The sequence below is a fragment of the Periplaneta americana genome, chromosome 16, assembly GCF_040183065.1.
Source record: "Periplaneta americana isolate PAMFEO1 chromosome 16, P.americana_PAMFEO1_priV1, whole genome shotgun sequence".
Taxonomy (NCBI): domain Eukaryota; kingdom Metazoa; phylum Arthropoda; class Insecta; order Blattodea; family Blattidae; genus Periplaneta; species Periplaneta americana.
In genome coordinates this window covers 83784930-83802220 of record NC_091132.1, presented here as the reverse complement: position 1 = coordinate 83802220, position 17291 = coordinate 83784930, and the positions used below count along the sequence as shown (strand labels likewise).

At 36.5% G+C, this 17291-nt stretch overlaps 1 protein-coding gene across 1 annotated transcript in view; it reads right to left on the bottom strand.

Moving 5' to 3' along the window:
• LOC138716544 (enhancer of split mgamma protein-like) overlaps positions 1–17291 on the bottom strand; it is a 78646-nt gene that overhangs the window by 42707 nt on the left and 18648 nt on the right. Inside the window, exon 2 of the mRNA XM_069849700.1 lies at positions 633–722. Within this exon, the coding sequence (XP_069705801.1) occupies positions 633–722 (90 nt within the window). The remainder of the gene's footprint in view (positions 1–632; positions 723–17291) is intronic.

Sequence of the window (17291 nt, the reverse complement as noted above, 5' to 3'; positions counted from 1 at the left end):
GGGGAATCACGTGAAAGTTAATTACTTAACGAGGTTCTTTTATTTAAGTTATTTTAAACAGTTGTATAATATTACGTAGACGTCCAATTCCTAACATAAATTAATGTTTTCAGAAAAGAGTTAAGACAGCCCAGCTACTAGACTTTACAGAGGGGCGAACAGAAGCAGGTGGGGGAAACCGGGATGCGACGTAGGCAAACGGACGACAGTACCTGTGCGAAAATATGATTCAATATTGAAAGCTCTTTCGTCAGTGGAAAACGCGAACATATTTCTGGAACGTACTATACTCACTAACTCAATACTGCATACGCGGCATCGGTTCTGTGTGGAGAACGGTTGGAAGTTTACTAGTAGAGGGGGTGGGAGTGAAGTACATTCAAAAACTCAGGTACAATAAAAATTGAAGTAAAAATAAAATAATGTCCCTGTATAACTAAGAAATATCGAATGGAAGGGAAACGGAAAGGTTTTGCGTACAACGAGAATCAACCCTAACATTCCTGGTTCTCAAACGAAATCCTTTGAAAGAAAAATTAAAAATTGTAACGAGTTGCTAATTAACTTTTTAAGCTCTACATCTCTGAGCAGAGGAAAACCCCGACCACTTGAATGTGATTTGTGTTGCCTACCTCTAAGGCTCCGACCATGAGATCCTTGAGTTCGTCCAAGCACTTGTTTATTCTTGCACGCCTTTTTCGTTCCAGTAAGGGTTTCGTCACCTGCAACACAAGTGTTGAACAACATTACACATAACTCAGATCAGCATTCTTGAACAAGTCATAAATATTTATAAGAGCAGCGCATGCCTGGGCTTTGGAAGATAAATAAATTAAAAGTTCGTTTCTGTCCGTCCCATGATTAATCAACTTTTGAACATTAGGCTACATTGCAAAAAAAAAATGGAAGCTGTTCTTTACATATCGATTTTAAACCTTATGAATAGAATTCGAAGCGTCATTCAAGAAAAATGAAGTTGTCGACGTGTTCATTAAGCAAGTAATACTGGCGTAATGAGAGCGGGTTCTGGGTTTGAATAAATTAGTACTCTAAGATTCTTGTTCTTCTGTATTACTCTTATCTGACAGGTGTGAGATGTCGTACCTTTGTCCATTTTTACATTCTCATTATATTAATTTTAAAGACAAAGTATTGCGACGCTGAAAAACAATCTGTGATGTTTATGTAAATATGGAACATGTTCTTAGGTTCCTGATACATATAAAGCGTTTTGTTGCATGTCGTTTATTTCTTCTGGCTGGCTGTTCATTCGTGTGCTGTGATTAAATTCTTTGACGTATATTGATTATATCTATGGGTCAACTTTTGCAGGGGCATCCTTGTCTTGTATTGTAGTGCTGTTTTAGCTATCCTAGAATCTGACATATTTTGCAACTGTTTAATCTCTGGATATTAAATTCTTTCCTAATTTTAGTACTGAACTTATAATCAAGCAATGAGGAACCTCCTACATAGCGAATAAATATATATTTATTTTCCATTTGATTCCACATGTTTTAACTCGCTTCTTGTAAAGCAGTATTGGTAATGACACAATTTCATAAAACTGTAATAACATTTCTTTGCTTACTTTATATTTCAATGTATGTTATATTATTCCGACAAAATGTCTAAAATCTACCAAATTTAATATAGAGGTATTGTTATTCCAAATATTTAAATTCAGGTGCTTGTATAATTTTCACTTTTCGCCCTAATTGGATTTATTCCTTCAAACGTCATCATTTTAGTTTTTTTTTATTTCATTTGACATTTTCATATTGAATTTTTTGGTTTCATGACTTAATTTATTGTTTGTTTCTATTGGCGGAAGAAGATTTGTTCAATTGCACACCATGCTTGATCATCTGCATACATTATATTATTACTCTATTAGAATGTATTCCTTTGAACAAGAGGTCATATTCTTTTATAATTGATTTTAGATATTTGATGTTGTAAACACCATTGTACTTGATGATACCCCTAGGAGGGTGAAAACGTTTGTAGAATAATACAACAAAATGTAAATATACTGCGTGTTCAGTTCAAAGTGTGTCATGGATCGCCGTATGTCGTCATGTGGCTAGTCGTTGAGCCTAGAGAATTCAACCTTCCTACACTTCCGCAAAGGCGTATTACCTATGTGCAGAGAAGTTGCCTAGCAAGTACCGCGTTCATTCTGAAGGGTACGTAGGCCTACCGATACGTACGGTAACGCCGGTAGTGGCAGGAATGTAAACTGTTTGGAAACACGTACTGAGGTGAGTTTTTTTTCTTACTGTCGGGATATGGGGAGAGGGTTAAGACGATTACTTACGTATTTGTTGACATTAACTTGGACGGTCAACATGGACACGGAACATTTGATTTGTGTTGTGGAATGTTGCGGTACGCAACCGATGATAACAAATACCTTGCGTACGACTTGCCCGCGCAAAACAGTTCGAAAGAGGTTATGGTAGCACACAGACTTTACAGACCACCATCTGTTGCTACGACGTTCAAGTTATACCGTACGCGTTCTCAAGTTCAGATTGAACGCCTTGAATAATAGGCAACTTCTCTAAGCTGAAACTAGCTTCAAATCGCTCACTCACAACAGTGACGTCATGACACACTTTGAAATGAACACCCAGTATAAAACACTGAGTTAATTTGCTTTATATTTTACGTTAAGCTATAAGTTTGGAAGATTTAATAACTTATATTGATATACTCGTATAAGAACATTAGTATTGGGCTTAGCTGACCATATCAGAATGAATTGTAAAAAAAAGATATATGGTTGTCTTCATTCTAATACTCTGGTCACTGCTTGCTAGAGTGTAAGGTTTAAACATACTTTTTCTCACAGATGAGTACAACCTTTTGTTATCTCTCTTCCTCCTCTCAGTAAATTGTGACGTTGCACAGAGGCAGAGATATAATAAAAGATCTGTATGAGATGGGTGTATTATGGGATATGAGTGTACGACGACAGTGATAAAGATAATGCGTGAGTGTATGACGAAGAGGATGACGAGTTTATGAGAAAGATAAGGAAGAGTGAAAAGTGGTCTGCTAGTGATGGTCACGATTGCTGCACCGAGGTGTTCATTTTTAATCGGGTGTCTAGAAAAATCCAAGACAGGTGCAATTTCTGTTACACGCTGGGAGTGAAACTATCCATACCGAGACTGTGTGGTCTTGCTAAAGAGTACAAGACAATGGCGGATCACTGCAACTTCATTACCCGTCAAAAAGAAGCCGCCTAGACCGCAAGGCGCAGCGATCTTCTCGGATGCGTGCTTTACGTCATTTATTGTCCTAATTTCATGAACAGGAGGAGATGGAACAATTGCTAATTGCGGTGCGGAGAGTTTATTGCCTAGCAGCATAAAACGCGAGAGTGCTATTATGACCGTGTAGTGGTTTGTACACAAACAATTTTAAGGCTTTTTGTTTTAAAGGGATTGCAGAGGCGGATTTAGGAACTTCTTTTCTTCAGCCAGGTAGGCACTGTCTTTCCAGTACAAAATTAGAAAGAAATTTTGTACATTAAAAGAATGGCTGTCTGTGATCGAGTAGCTAGCTTCTTACCATTATACTTTAGACATTCTTGGATTCAAACTCGGACGAAAGCAATGCGTTTTTATAGGTGGTAACAATTCTTATAGCCTCCTTCGGACGCGAATAGTTCGTGTCGTAGAACTGTCCCTATATGAGTTTTTTCTAGAAAAATTTACGTACCACCTCGTCTCTTTTTTTTTTTATTTTATTGGGTTAATTTACGACGCTGTATCAACATCTAGGTAATTTAGCGTCTGAATGATATGAAGGTGATAATGCCGGTGAAATGAGTCCAGGGTCCAGCACCGAAAGTTACCCAGCATTTGCTCGTATTGGGTTGGGGGAAAACCCCGGAAAAAACCTCAACCAGGTAACTTGCCCCGACCGGGATTCGAACCCGGGCCACCTGGTTTCGCAGTCACCTCGTCTATCAGTCTAAAATCAGGGGTAATGAATTTTATCTTATTTGATCTCAGAAACAGAATTTTCCACGCTGACAAATTAACAGAATGCAGGACCCTATACCACAAATGTATGGTATAATACATTACAAGTAAATTCATCTGTAATTTGTACACAGTAAGAAGAATAAAGTGTATAGGCCTATAAGATTTGCTGATGATATGGCGTTGTTAGCATAAGAGACGATACTGAGGGATATACTACAGGAGCTAAATGACAATTGTGAACAGTATGGGATGAAGATAAGGGTATATGTACGTGAACAACCACAAATATTATCGGAAAATGCAGACTAAATTTCTGAAATGTTAAAAGGAAATGAACTCACAATTGGACAAAAATTACAGGGTATCACAAGACTTATTAGAACTTAAATATCTGATAAAAGTATAAAAAGGTTACCAATAATATTTTTTAAAATTCAATACAATACTACAATAATGCCGATTTCTTTGAAAATAGAAAAATTAGGTCACAAAACATTATGCAAATTTTAATATAGTTTATATAGGACAAATAAAAAATTAATTGTATTAAAATAAACAACTCTACATGTGTGAGAATAGTCTACTTTTCAGAAATAAATGTTTATTACAAGCAGGAAAAATATTAAAGATGTCAGAGAGACCATAACAATATTATGGTTACCAAATGATGTAACTGCAGAATTCTTTTGTGTTTTTCATACTCTGATAAAACTGGTTTGAAAAATATTATTAGTAACCTATTTTATACATACTTTTATCAGATATTTAAGTTCTAATAAGTCTTGTTGCGGTACCTTGTAATTTTTGTTCAATTGTGAGTTCATTTCCTTATCAAATTTTAGAAATTTAGAAATGAAAACAAGACGAATACCATGGTTGTCGCAAGAAAAATAAAGAAGGTAAACTTGCGAATTCTAAATGAGACAGTAGAGCAAGTGAACAGCTTCAAACAACTTACTTGGGATGTAGGCCTACTATACGCTGTAACATGAGCTGCAGCCAGGAAGTCAAAAGGAGGATAGCAATGACAAAGGAAGCTTTCAATAGAAAAAGGAGCATCTTCGGCGGACCTCTGGAAAAAGAACTAAGGAAGAGATTATAGTATCCGTCACGTAACTTGGCGATTCGGGCAAGATGCGTCGTGGCATCGACCATGACGTCATATCGTATTAACAAACTTCTTGTATTCACATCCTATTTCAACATTACGACCTTTGTCTTCAACCTGCTAACTTCACTGACGCAGCAACATTGCTGAACGTAGCTCTTTCTCTCTTGGCGCGACCGACCGCCAAGTTACGTGACGGATACTGTAGTGAAGTGCTTTATGTGGAGTGTGGCATTGTATGGGACACAAACATGGTCATTACGACAAAATGAAGAGAAACGAATAGAAGCATTTGAAATGTGGGTATGGAGAAGAATTGAGCGTGTGAAGTTGACAGACAGAATAAGAAATGAAGTTGTGTTGGAAAGAGTTGATGAAGAAATAATGATGCTGAAACTGATCAGAAAGAGAAAAAGGAATTGGTCGGGTCACTGGTTGAAAAGAAACTGCCTACTAAAGGATGCATTGGAAGGAATGGTGAACGGGAGAAGAGTTCGGAGCAGAAGAAGATATCAGATGATAGACGTCATTAAGATATGTGGATCATATGCGGAAACTAAGAGGAAGGCAGAATATAGGAAAGATTGGAGAATGCTGGGTTTGTAGTGAAAGACCTGCCCATGAGCAGAACACCTATGTATGAGGACTGTGTTCAACAAAAGTATGGTGGACAATTGTACTTTATTGCTCCATGTTTACAAGTTACAAGTGAAATTATTACTGTTCTGTTCCGCAAAAGTATTAGTATACATTCATATGTACAGTTTCAGAAAAAAGAAATGGGCCGCCTAATTGTACTGTTCCAGATACATTCCAGATACAACGCATTGCGCTTGTGTAGTAAACAAGAGCGCCTGTATAAGTATATGCTACTTGTGGACAGTCGTGCCAAACTCGTTGCCTAGATATAGGTGGACTGTCATCAAGACTCGGTCCATTATTTTTCTGGTACTGTAAGCAGCTGTATGTACTGCGTGTTCAGTTCAAAGTGTGTCATGGCTCGCTGTATGTCGTCATGAGGCTAGCCGATGAGCCTAGAGAATTCTGTCTTCCTATACTTCCGCAGAGGCGTATTACCTATGTGCCAGAGAAGTTGCCTAGCCAGTACGGCGTTCATTTTGAAGAGTACTTACCGATACGTACGGTAACGCCGGTAGTGGAAGGAATGTGAACTGTTTGGAAACACGTACTGAGGTGAGTTTTTTTATTACTGTCGGGATATGGGGAGAGGGTTAAGACGATTACTTACGTACAGTATTTGTTGACATTAACTTCGACGGTCAACATGGACACGGAGCATTTGATTTGTATCCTGGAATGTTGTCGTACGCAACCGATGATAACAAATACCCTGCGTACGACTTGCTCACGCAAAACACAGTTCGAAAGAGGTTATGATAGCACACAGACCGTACAGACCGCCATCTGTTGCTACGACGTTCAAGTTTTACCGTACACGTTCATGTTCAGATTGAACGCCTTGATTGATAGGCAACTTCTCTGACATAAAAGTTGAAACTCGCTTCAAATCGCTGACTCACAACAGTGACGTCATAACACACTTTGAAATGAACACCCAGTATATGTGATCATTATTATGACGTCACTTGCACACATTTACTATAATGTATGATGTTATATATAATTTTGTGGTACAGAAGGACATAAATCCATGCTTTACAATAGCTGTCAGATGAAATTTTTAATGTATTATACCATACTTTTGTGGAACTGGGTCTAGAAATGTCTTTATGCAAAATAGTTTGAGGTGTTCCCAAACTTTCTGAAGGCACGACCCTTTTTTGGGCGAGATTTCTGTTTGCGACTAACTACCGTACAGGTTCATTACCCCATTTGAAAAAAAAAAAAACAAATTCCTGTAAAATTGCAAACAACTATAACCTTAATCAAAATCAGTGGATAGGCCTACCACCGTAAAGTAGGATTTTAAACACCAGTTTTTTTTTTTTTAGTATTCTCCGGAAAATTACGAAAGTGACAGATGGATACTGCTTCCGTTTTTATAGAGTTGCGTTCAACTGACAAATTAAAAAATAAGATAAAGAAAAAGGCATTGAAACATGTACCTACTTATGGAAAATGTTGAAACTAAACCTTTTTCCTCATAGTAGACCTATAGACCACTTCTGAATCAAGTTTTCAAAAGAAGTTTGATAACATTTGCAATCTCGTATTTATGCAAAAATAATTTTCTCGTCTATAAATATCGTCAGAACAAGAGCGATAAATCTCCTTGAACTTGAAAATGATGAATACTTAGTCAATGTTTAAGAAACTACTCTCTGAAAAACAGGTACGTTTATCGCATTCATTATTGTTTATTTTATAACTATTGAAACATTTCTTTTTTTTTACTTTTTATATTAAACGTTGTATATTTTTATGTTCCTACATATAAAATAAACGTATGTTAATAAGGCGATTTTAATGTATTTTATACATCATCTCACGAGCCCCCTCAAGTCTTTACATGACTCACCAAGGGGTCGCGGCCCCCACTTTGGAAACCACTGACTTAAATTATGATGTTTCTGGCTACAAGTGCAGTGGATTTCTAAAGGAAAGTGGAATTCCATGTTCGTTAGAAATTGACTCTGTGTTTCAATATGTCCTGTGTTGTTTTAAGCGTGTTCTTGCGTCATGTTAATTACATTGCAGGACAATTCGGATTTGTGAATAACAATCTAAACAACTATGTTGAAAACAGAAAAGTCTCAACAGCTTGTAAAAATGTTAATACAGGGTGTTAAAAAAGTATCCAATATTTTAAGAGGTGATAGTATGCATCAGAACAAGAAAATAATGTCTAATAAACATAGGCCCTACAACACATACTTTCTGAGATCATAGCAGGTGCTCAATGTGACGTCCATTCATGGCAATGCATTCCTCTGCCCCTCGGCGTAAGGAATCACGCACTCTTTGAAATTTGTTTTAATACGTTAATAAGAAACTCCTGATAACGATCCCCAGTTAATCTCTGTGGTAGCACGTATGGCCCTATTAATCTATCACCAAGAACGCCTGCCCATAAGTTGATTGTTTATCGATGCTGATATCTTGTATATGCTGATTACGAAACTTCACAACAACATCTCTGCTGAAACCCGCTCATATCCGCAACCAGACTTTTGTTTTCAGTATTCCTTGCGAAGTATCATTATTTCATGCCAGGGTTGTCAACTAGTAATAGTAACACACATTTCTCATATTTATTCTGCGTTTTATTTCCTCCCGAGTGTCATTTATATTTTGTTACTGTTGCTCAAAGATATTTGAATTTTTCCACTTCAAAAGATAAATTTTCAATTTTTATGTTTCCATTTCGTACAATATTCTCGTCACGAGACATAATCATATACTTTGTCTTTTCGGGATTTACTTCCAAACCTATCTCTTTACTTGCTTCAAGTAAAATTTCCGTGTTTTCCCTAATCGTTTGTGGTGGTAATATTAATTAATTTTTATTTGGTAGTATTAATTAAAATAATTACACTTCAAATAAAATTATTTGTAATAAGTTCATTATGTTTACGATTATTAACTCTTAGGAAGTCGCGCAGTGCTTTCTAACATTAGGACTCGTGAGGGGTGTTACTCCACTCAATGTTCTGGACTTGATATTTAGTGATTCACATTTGTCTAGATATTGTTAAAATCATCAACTTGCAAGTAATTTTCAACTTTTAAATATACAGTAATAATATGGGGTAGTTAGCAAAAATTGGCAATTTTATAAATTCCAAGAAGATCTGACATCTAGCAGACACTGCTCCATCAAATCGTCCTCATTGCCCTTGCACACTTTTAAAATAGACGTACATTTACACATAAGCAGGATAATTAATTACATTTGAAAATAAGGGATATCAAACGTAAATCATGTTAATTCACTCTGTGTCACTGAATGTTATGCCCTTCCGAACTTTCAAAGCATTTCTCACAAGCCAAAACAGTAGTCTACCTATAATATTGTGACAGCGACGTGAGATTCGAACTCACGACCAGCGTCCCGCAAGAGAGCAGACCGCGCGTGAGCCGACGCGGGCTTCACGGAGCACTTTGGGATGGCGCGCGGCGGAGAGAAGTAAGGGGAAAGGGCCTACGTGACGAGGGAGTTTGCGCACGCATCTTCTGCTTGCCTAGAGAGGCCGAGAAATTCGTCGAAGTGGAAGAATCGCGAATTCGAACTTTCGAGGCTACGTCGCTGTGGTTATAAATTACGGACGCGAAGGAACGACAGCAGTTTTTCAGTTGATTAATCAGCCAGTCAGTGACTAAGCCAGAGCAAGCAAGCCAGTCTTGTGTACCGGAGTTCGACTCGAGTGTGCGTCCGCAACTGTTGTCAGCATCCGAGGACCTGAGTTCGAGTGCAGTGGACCGCAGTTGGAGGGACCTGAGTTCGAGTGCAGTGGACCGCAGTTGGAGGGACCTGAGTTCGAGTACAGTGAACTGTCTCTGAAGGTCTGTGGTTCGAGATTCTGTGAACTCGAGTGACTGAGCTAGAAGAACTGTGAACTGAGAACTGACAGTTCTGATTTGTAAATAGTGCTTTGTAAATATTAGTTAAGATTAACAGTTCATTGTTGTTCGTAATAGTCCAAGTAAATTGTCATTGCCGTCAGTGAAGTGCTATAACGAATACTGTGTTGAGTGAAAATCCTGTTGTTGACGAGAGCGTTTAAGGTGAATTGTAGAAAGGAATTATTGTTGTGACGAATAAATTACATTGTTGTTACTCATAAAATTCACAATATTAAAACCGAACGAGACAAAACTGGCAATTTCTGTCTAGACAAAGCTTAACATTCCTGAAAAGTAACGGTAATGAAGATCACAGCGTTTTAAATGAAACAATTTTCGACATATAGTGTTCAAAATGGAGGTGGGGTAATTGTACACTCTAAAGAGTTCTTAAGGCTTAGGCTTCTTAAATTAATTACAGCATATGGGTTAATCAGGACAACATTAATTAAGATGCCTTTGTTTTTAATTGAGTATACAAATAAACCTATCTGAATGTGTAAATTTACACATTATTACATCCATTGGTATTACTTTGCAGTCACAATTACTTTCAACATAAAAATGGTTTTATACTTACCTGTATATTCTAGTGTACTGTTGTAACCTCACCTTCCCCTACTTCTTACAAATATAACACTCGAGAGATCCGGAAGAAATACCACGGAAACTGATCGTTTCCCAAGTAATTCGCCCTAGATCTCTCTCATGTCGTGTTTGTAATAAGTAGCAAATGGGGAGGGTCTGCAATGGTGCATTATAGGTATCAAACGATTTTTTGTTGAAAGTAGGCCTATGTGTGGCTGCAAACCAAGACCACGTGTTTACCACTATATACATCTCACAAAAGTCAGTGAAGGAAAAGAAAATTGTGCCTTTATTTGGTGTAGCTTTTCTGGATAGTTATGAATCAGTTGATAATTTTGAAATGTGGTTGGTTATAAAAAAAATTATTGATAAATTGAGGTTGTGTGATTATTTTTCATCGTTTTAAAATTGATCTTTTTTATTGTATATAATATGGTGGACAAATTATTTGGCTAAACTTCTCCGCTTATACACCTTGCATATACGAATCTGTGACAAGTCAGATTTGGTTAGTTCAAGCTTTTATTATGCCTGGACATATACCATCAACGGCTAAACTAGTGTTGAGGTAGTCCCTTCATACTCTGCATATACACCTTGCATATATGAATCTGTAACAGGTTAGGTTTGGTTAGTTTAGGCTATGTTATGCCTTGCATATACGATCAAATGCAGCTCCACAAAAAAAAAAAAAAAATTCCTTATAAATTCAACGATTTTGACTTCCGAAATTACCGGAACTACCTTAGCACTAGTTTGATCCGATCAACTGCATCTCCACAAAAGATTCCTTATAAATGCAACGATTTTCACTTTCGAAATCACAGAAATTACTTCAGCGCTAGTTTCACCATCTTATAATAAACGATGTGGTGATTAAACGATTTAAATAGCAACACCATTGGTTACTAGTACTTATCTTGTGCATAATCCTGTGTGAACAACTGTTTTGTAATTACTTTCCAATGTTTTTCCGAATACTTTTGTGTCATTAATTTTTATTCTATGACTCAATATTATAATATTAATTCACGACTTCAAATAATTTATCCACTATATTATATACAATAAAAAGGATCAATTTTTTAAACGATGAAGATAATCAGATATCCTCAACTTCTCTATACACAACTACATTATTTAAAAATTATCAACTGATTCAATACCTACGAATAATATAATCTCTTGGTACATGAAGTTAACTTTGACACGTTACTGTTCAGTAGGTAAGTATTTATTTATTAATGGTACGTGTACATATTTGTTGGATTTCCCATATAAATCACTGATATGTGGCGTATATAGAGAAATCGTATTTATATTTCACTGCTCTTTGATATTTCATGTTCATTTGTATCGGCATGACAAAATATCGGTGTAATTCATGCATATTTTGCTTACTTATCAATACTGTATTTTAAAAATATCGGTGTGACAAAATCACCGATAAAAGTCACAGATATTCAATTGTTACATTCACTTGAAAATATTGTTTCAGCTCATCTCTAGTACCGTACATGAAACCTAGAGCTCAAGATGAATTATGACTTGCCAACCAATAAAGTCAGACTTCCGCTACGAACTTATTGAAATTCCGCTACATTCCTCTATATTCCAAAAAAACTATTATAAATACTAAAATTTAAACAGAAAACATGCTACCTATTATAATATTATAAAATAATGTAGGAACTTACAATTCTAGTTTGCGTACATTTTTCAGTTAATTTGCCATAAAAGTCTCAGGAAAATACGGGACATTTTTACTATCGACTTTTTTGTAAGGAAATTTAAATTCAAAGTTACTGAAAACTGTATTAAGTAAGATTGAAACAAGGAACTCAAAACAAAAGGAAGAACACTATTGCCTTTAAACAGAGTTTATTCGTGTCTATTTAAGTCATTTGGCAGTACTTTGCACCTATTTCATCTAACAGCACCATACAGACGTAGTTAATTCATATTAGCTGATATTAATATCAAACATTTGCAAACGTTAATACAAATCATAGCAAAAATTTCAACACTAATTTATGAAGCAAATATCAGTTAGATTTTACGTTATGAAATAAAGTTTGATTAAAATACGAAACTTTCGCGCGTCCCGAAAAAAATTATGGGGACGCCGGACACCTGAACCAAAAAGGGAACTGTCCCGTTTTTTACGGAATGCATGGAAAGCTTAGACGACACTGATGAAACCGACGTCGGTGGGGTAGCTGATATATTTATAAAGTATTTACGCCATGCCTATAGCACATGACTATGATAATCCTATTGCTGTGGTTATGAATGCGAGTAATAAAATACACTAAATAATATAGCCCTACATATTATATGGACATGAAGAGTATATGTATTTATGCTTTAAGAATATGATAAACATGTGGGATTTAACATTCTTCGTCAAAGGGTTCCACCACTACTCCTTTCTTCTTCTTCTTCTTCTTCTTCTTCTTCTTCTTCTTCTTTTAGAGTTCGAGAATTGGTGCATACTCGTACATTTAAACAAAACGGAACGCGAGAATACCATCTCACACCAACGCGAAACGCGGGAGCGGCAGCGAAAGCGAAACCGACGCGAGTTATTTTGAGTACAGCGGGACACAATCCCTCCGAAGTGCCTACTGCTACTTGCACAATGGACAATGGTCAACGCACTCAAGCTGTAAGGGCGCGAGGGCGGCAAAATACAATCCATTATCGAAATAATATAGTGGCTCAAAAATTAATTCGGCTCTCAATTACTCATTTTAAAAATTAAAATATTGTTGAATGTTATTTAAACTTTGAAATAAAAATTTTGTGGGAAGAGGAATCATATGTAGAAAACTACCAAAATCCGCTAGGTATGTTTCCTACATTTTTCGAATTCCGCCGCTTTACCTCCATGATATTCAAATTCCGTTACGCGTAGCGGAATTCCGCCACGGTTGGCAACACTCTTTTCAAAGCATCTTTATATTATAAATAAAAATAAACATAGTGGAATACATATTAATGTTGTTAGACTCAAATAATAATCACACAAAAAACAGAAGCCGATAATTCAATAAAAAATATACACAGTAAAAATAAAAATAAACACATTGGAATACATATTAGTATTAGTTTACAAGTAAGTAAGATTCACATAATTAAAGCAGAAACCGACTATTGAATAAAATGTACACAATAAAAATAGACTAATAATAATAAATAATATAAAACAACACAGTGGGATATATATTGGTGCTAAGTGATAAATAAACACGATTTACATGATTACACAATAAAAATAAGAAACAAAAAATAAAAATAAATACAGTGGAATACATTGCATTAAATATTTGCAACGCGTTAGGTCTGGCAACTCATCATAAGATATTTTTCTAATTTACATTTAAAAGAAAATAAAGTTCGGCAGCTCTTGGCTTCAGGTGGCAGAGAATTCCAGTGACGAGAAGTAGCAATACTGAAAGATGGTTTAGTAACCTAATTTTATTATTAGGCCTATGGTTTCTCATTTTCTTGAGTTACGTCCTTATTCCAGTTTCAGATGCTTGTTTTTAATAAAATAGTGTAATATCAAGGTTTATGACTTAGTTCGAACTATTGTTACATTCTACAGACACCAGAGAATCATATTCTGCAGTAATTATCTGAAATAAGTACGTAACGTGACTTAGGGAGTTCTTCCATCCATATTGTCAATTTTAACATTGTAATATTTATAATGGGACCTAAATTACCTCAAAGTTCGAACTGCCTCTCTCATTCCAACACTTCTACTACCACACTTTACACTACTTCTCGATTTATCATGCCCTTTTAATTAATAACAAAATAATATTTTGTTTCATTTCATTTAGGAATACAGTATCTGTAGTATGTTCGGAGACTTATTTAGAGGATAGTTTTTAGTTATACTGGTCAACAATGTGTTGTAACTTTACATTGAAAATCTCCTCTTCGCTATGTAGCATACATGATCGTAAAAGGGGAAGAGTTTTGTTGAATACAGTATTCGGAAAGGCAGAGTCATGAAAGGGGAAGAAAAATATTGACCTTCCCTAAGCAGTAACTACAGAGAGATGTTAAAAGGAAACTAATTTTTAGAGCTCAAGTAATGCTTTTTTTCTTCTAGTGATTCTCAAACAGCCACGGTGGAAGAATGATGGACACCGAATTTCTAAAACGAAACATTGAAATGGTCACCCAACCCACTTACCGCGTTACGAAAACAATAACTTTAAAAATGGGTAACTCATTTTTTTATACAGAATGAAAGTCTCTACTTTTCAGAAATGTTGAAGGGCAAGGTTTGCCGTTTTTCCTTCTTTTCACTGAACTTGTGAGACCGTCATGTCTCGTTTTTATGGTTTTATTTCTCCCCCAGTTGTAAGTGCACGTGTAACAAAGGTTTTAGGCCTATTTTCAAGAATCTTACATGTGTCAATTTTCCTTTCAAAATAAAAAAAATTTTTGTTCTTCAGCTTTCTAAAATCCTTCTCCAGTACTACTTTGACTTTAAACGTCAGTTTTTTTGTCTGACAGCTTCAGCCTGATAGTCACTCTCGACTGTTCTACATTAGTTTGGTACAGTTCAACTTAAGAACATGTTTGAGTCTTACAATATATCCATCCTTCCTTCCGCAGCTACCCACCACACCCAGGAATCGGAGACACTTCTTGACATTATTGCCACGACTAATCCTCAGCTAGCATTAACGAATGGACAACTACCAGCGCCGGGTATCTCAGCACACGACATAATCTTTCTAGAATATTCCTTGTATTGTCCAAAATATAAACCTCACATCACATCATACCGTGACTTGAAGCATATTGAGCATGATGAATTAATCAACGATGCACTTAGCCTGCCTTGGACTGAAGTGTGGAATTTACCAGACATTGACGACAAAATCGAAAAATTTAACGACCTAGTAATTCAGTTATACGATAAACACGCACCCTTGAAAACCAGACGAGTTGGTAGACGCCCTGCGCCTTGGATGTGCGATGCCATAAAATTACTCATGACAGACAGAGACACTGCTTATCGTAAATACAGACGGAGCAAGGACGAATTAGATTTTAATACTTACAAAGTTTTAAGAAATAAATGTAATCAAGCAGTAAGAAATGCTAAATTACGCCATGCACATTCCCTTATTATACCTTCGGTCAGTGCGAAAGAATTGTGGCGTAACCTTAATAACCTGGGTCTAACAAAAGCAAAGCCTCGGGTAGATAACATCAACTTGTCACTCAATAGTCTAAATGAACATTTCGTCACTGCTCCACCTGAACCATTACATAAAAAAGAGACTCTTGAATTTCTCAGATCTTACCCCCAACCTGTATGGGATAAATTCTTCTTTAAATACGTTAACCCGACTGACGTAATGAAGACGCTGCGATGTATGAAATCTAAAGCCCAAGGTGTAGACAATATAAATATCACTCTCCTGTATAAAATAATAGATGTGATTCTGCCGACCGTCACCCATATATTCAATGCATCTATTATGACTGGGTCCTACCCCTCACTCTGGAAAATGGCATTAGTGAAACCTTTACCTAAATCTAAAACACCTTCTACAGTAAACCAATACAGACCGATATCAATTCTTCCCACTCTTTCAAAAGCATTAGAACATATTGTACACGGACAACTTACGAACTATCTCGACGAACACAAACTCCTCGATGACTATCAATCGGGTTTTAGGCATGGACACAGCACTACTACAGCCCTACTTAAAGTGACCGAGGACATCCGTGAAGCTATGGATAGGGGTGAAGTAACGGCACTAACTCTTCTCGATTTCAGCAATGCCTTTGGGTCTGTTGATATCGACTTGCTTCTTGCAAAGATGAAGGCTTTGCACCTGTCAGACAATACCTTGAGCTGGATGGACTCCTACCTACGGGACCGCCAACAGTGTGTTTCACTTGATAATCAATTCTCCCAATGGCGATACACAAAGGCGGGAGTGCCGCAGGGCTCCGTATTAGGACCACTACTTTTCTCTATCTACATTAATGACGTATCAAAGAACTTACAGTATTGCCGATATCACCTCTATGCCGACGACCTACAACTTTACATACATTCCAGACCCAATACGATCAATGAATCGATTGACAAGTTAAATTGTGACCTAGCCACTGTCTCCACTTGGGCGGCCAATTTCGGACTCGCACTTAATCCAAGTAAGACTCAAGCCATAATTATTGGACATAAGCGTTTAGTTAACTCCCTTAATAACAGTAATCTTTCAGTTGTTACCCTTAACAACACGCTAATCCCTTATTCATCTGTCGTAAAAAATCTTGGCTTCTTTTTTGATAATAATCTAAGTTGGAATTTTCAAGTTAAAGAAACGATAAAAAAAATCTGTTCCTCCTTTCACTCTTTGAGTCGCTTGAGAAACTTCTTGCCCCAGCAACTAAAACTTACCCTAGTACAAACCCTATTAATGCCGCACTTCGATTATTGTGACGTTTTGTTAAGTGATCTAAGTTCTGAACTGTCAGTCAAGTTACAGCGAGCTCAGAATATGTGCATCAGATACGTGTGCAACATCCGACGATATGATCACATATCACCGTCCTTCGCAAGTCTCTCGTGGCTCCGACTTAAAGAACGTAGAACTTTACACTCTTTGTCTTTACTCTTTCGAATTCTGCACACCTCAACACCAAATTACCTTTCGTCTCGTTTCTCTTATCTATACTCTAACCACGACGTAAATACCAGATCAATTATCTGTGGCACGCTAAATATACCTCTCCATAGAACATCTTGTCATTCCTCATCTTTTACAATATCCACCTCGCGTCAATGGAATTCCTTGTCACAAAGTATTAGGGGCTGCAAGACAACAAACACCTTTAAGAACAGCTTATAAGATAACCTTATTAGCATTTCACTCCAATCATACTGATTTAAAATATTACAGACTACACTGTTGCTTTTTTTCTTTAGACATCATCCTGATTGTGCTGCATTTTCAAAATTGTCTCATAATAATCTCTTTCTATTATCTAATATAATTTGA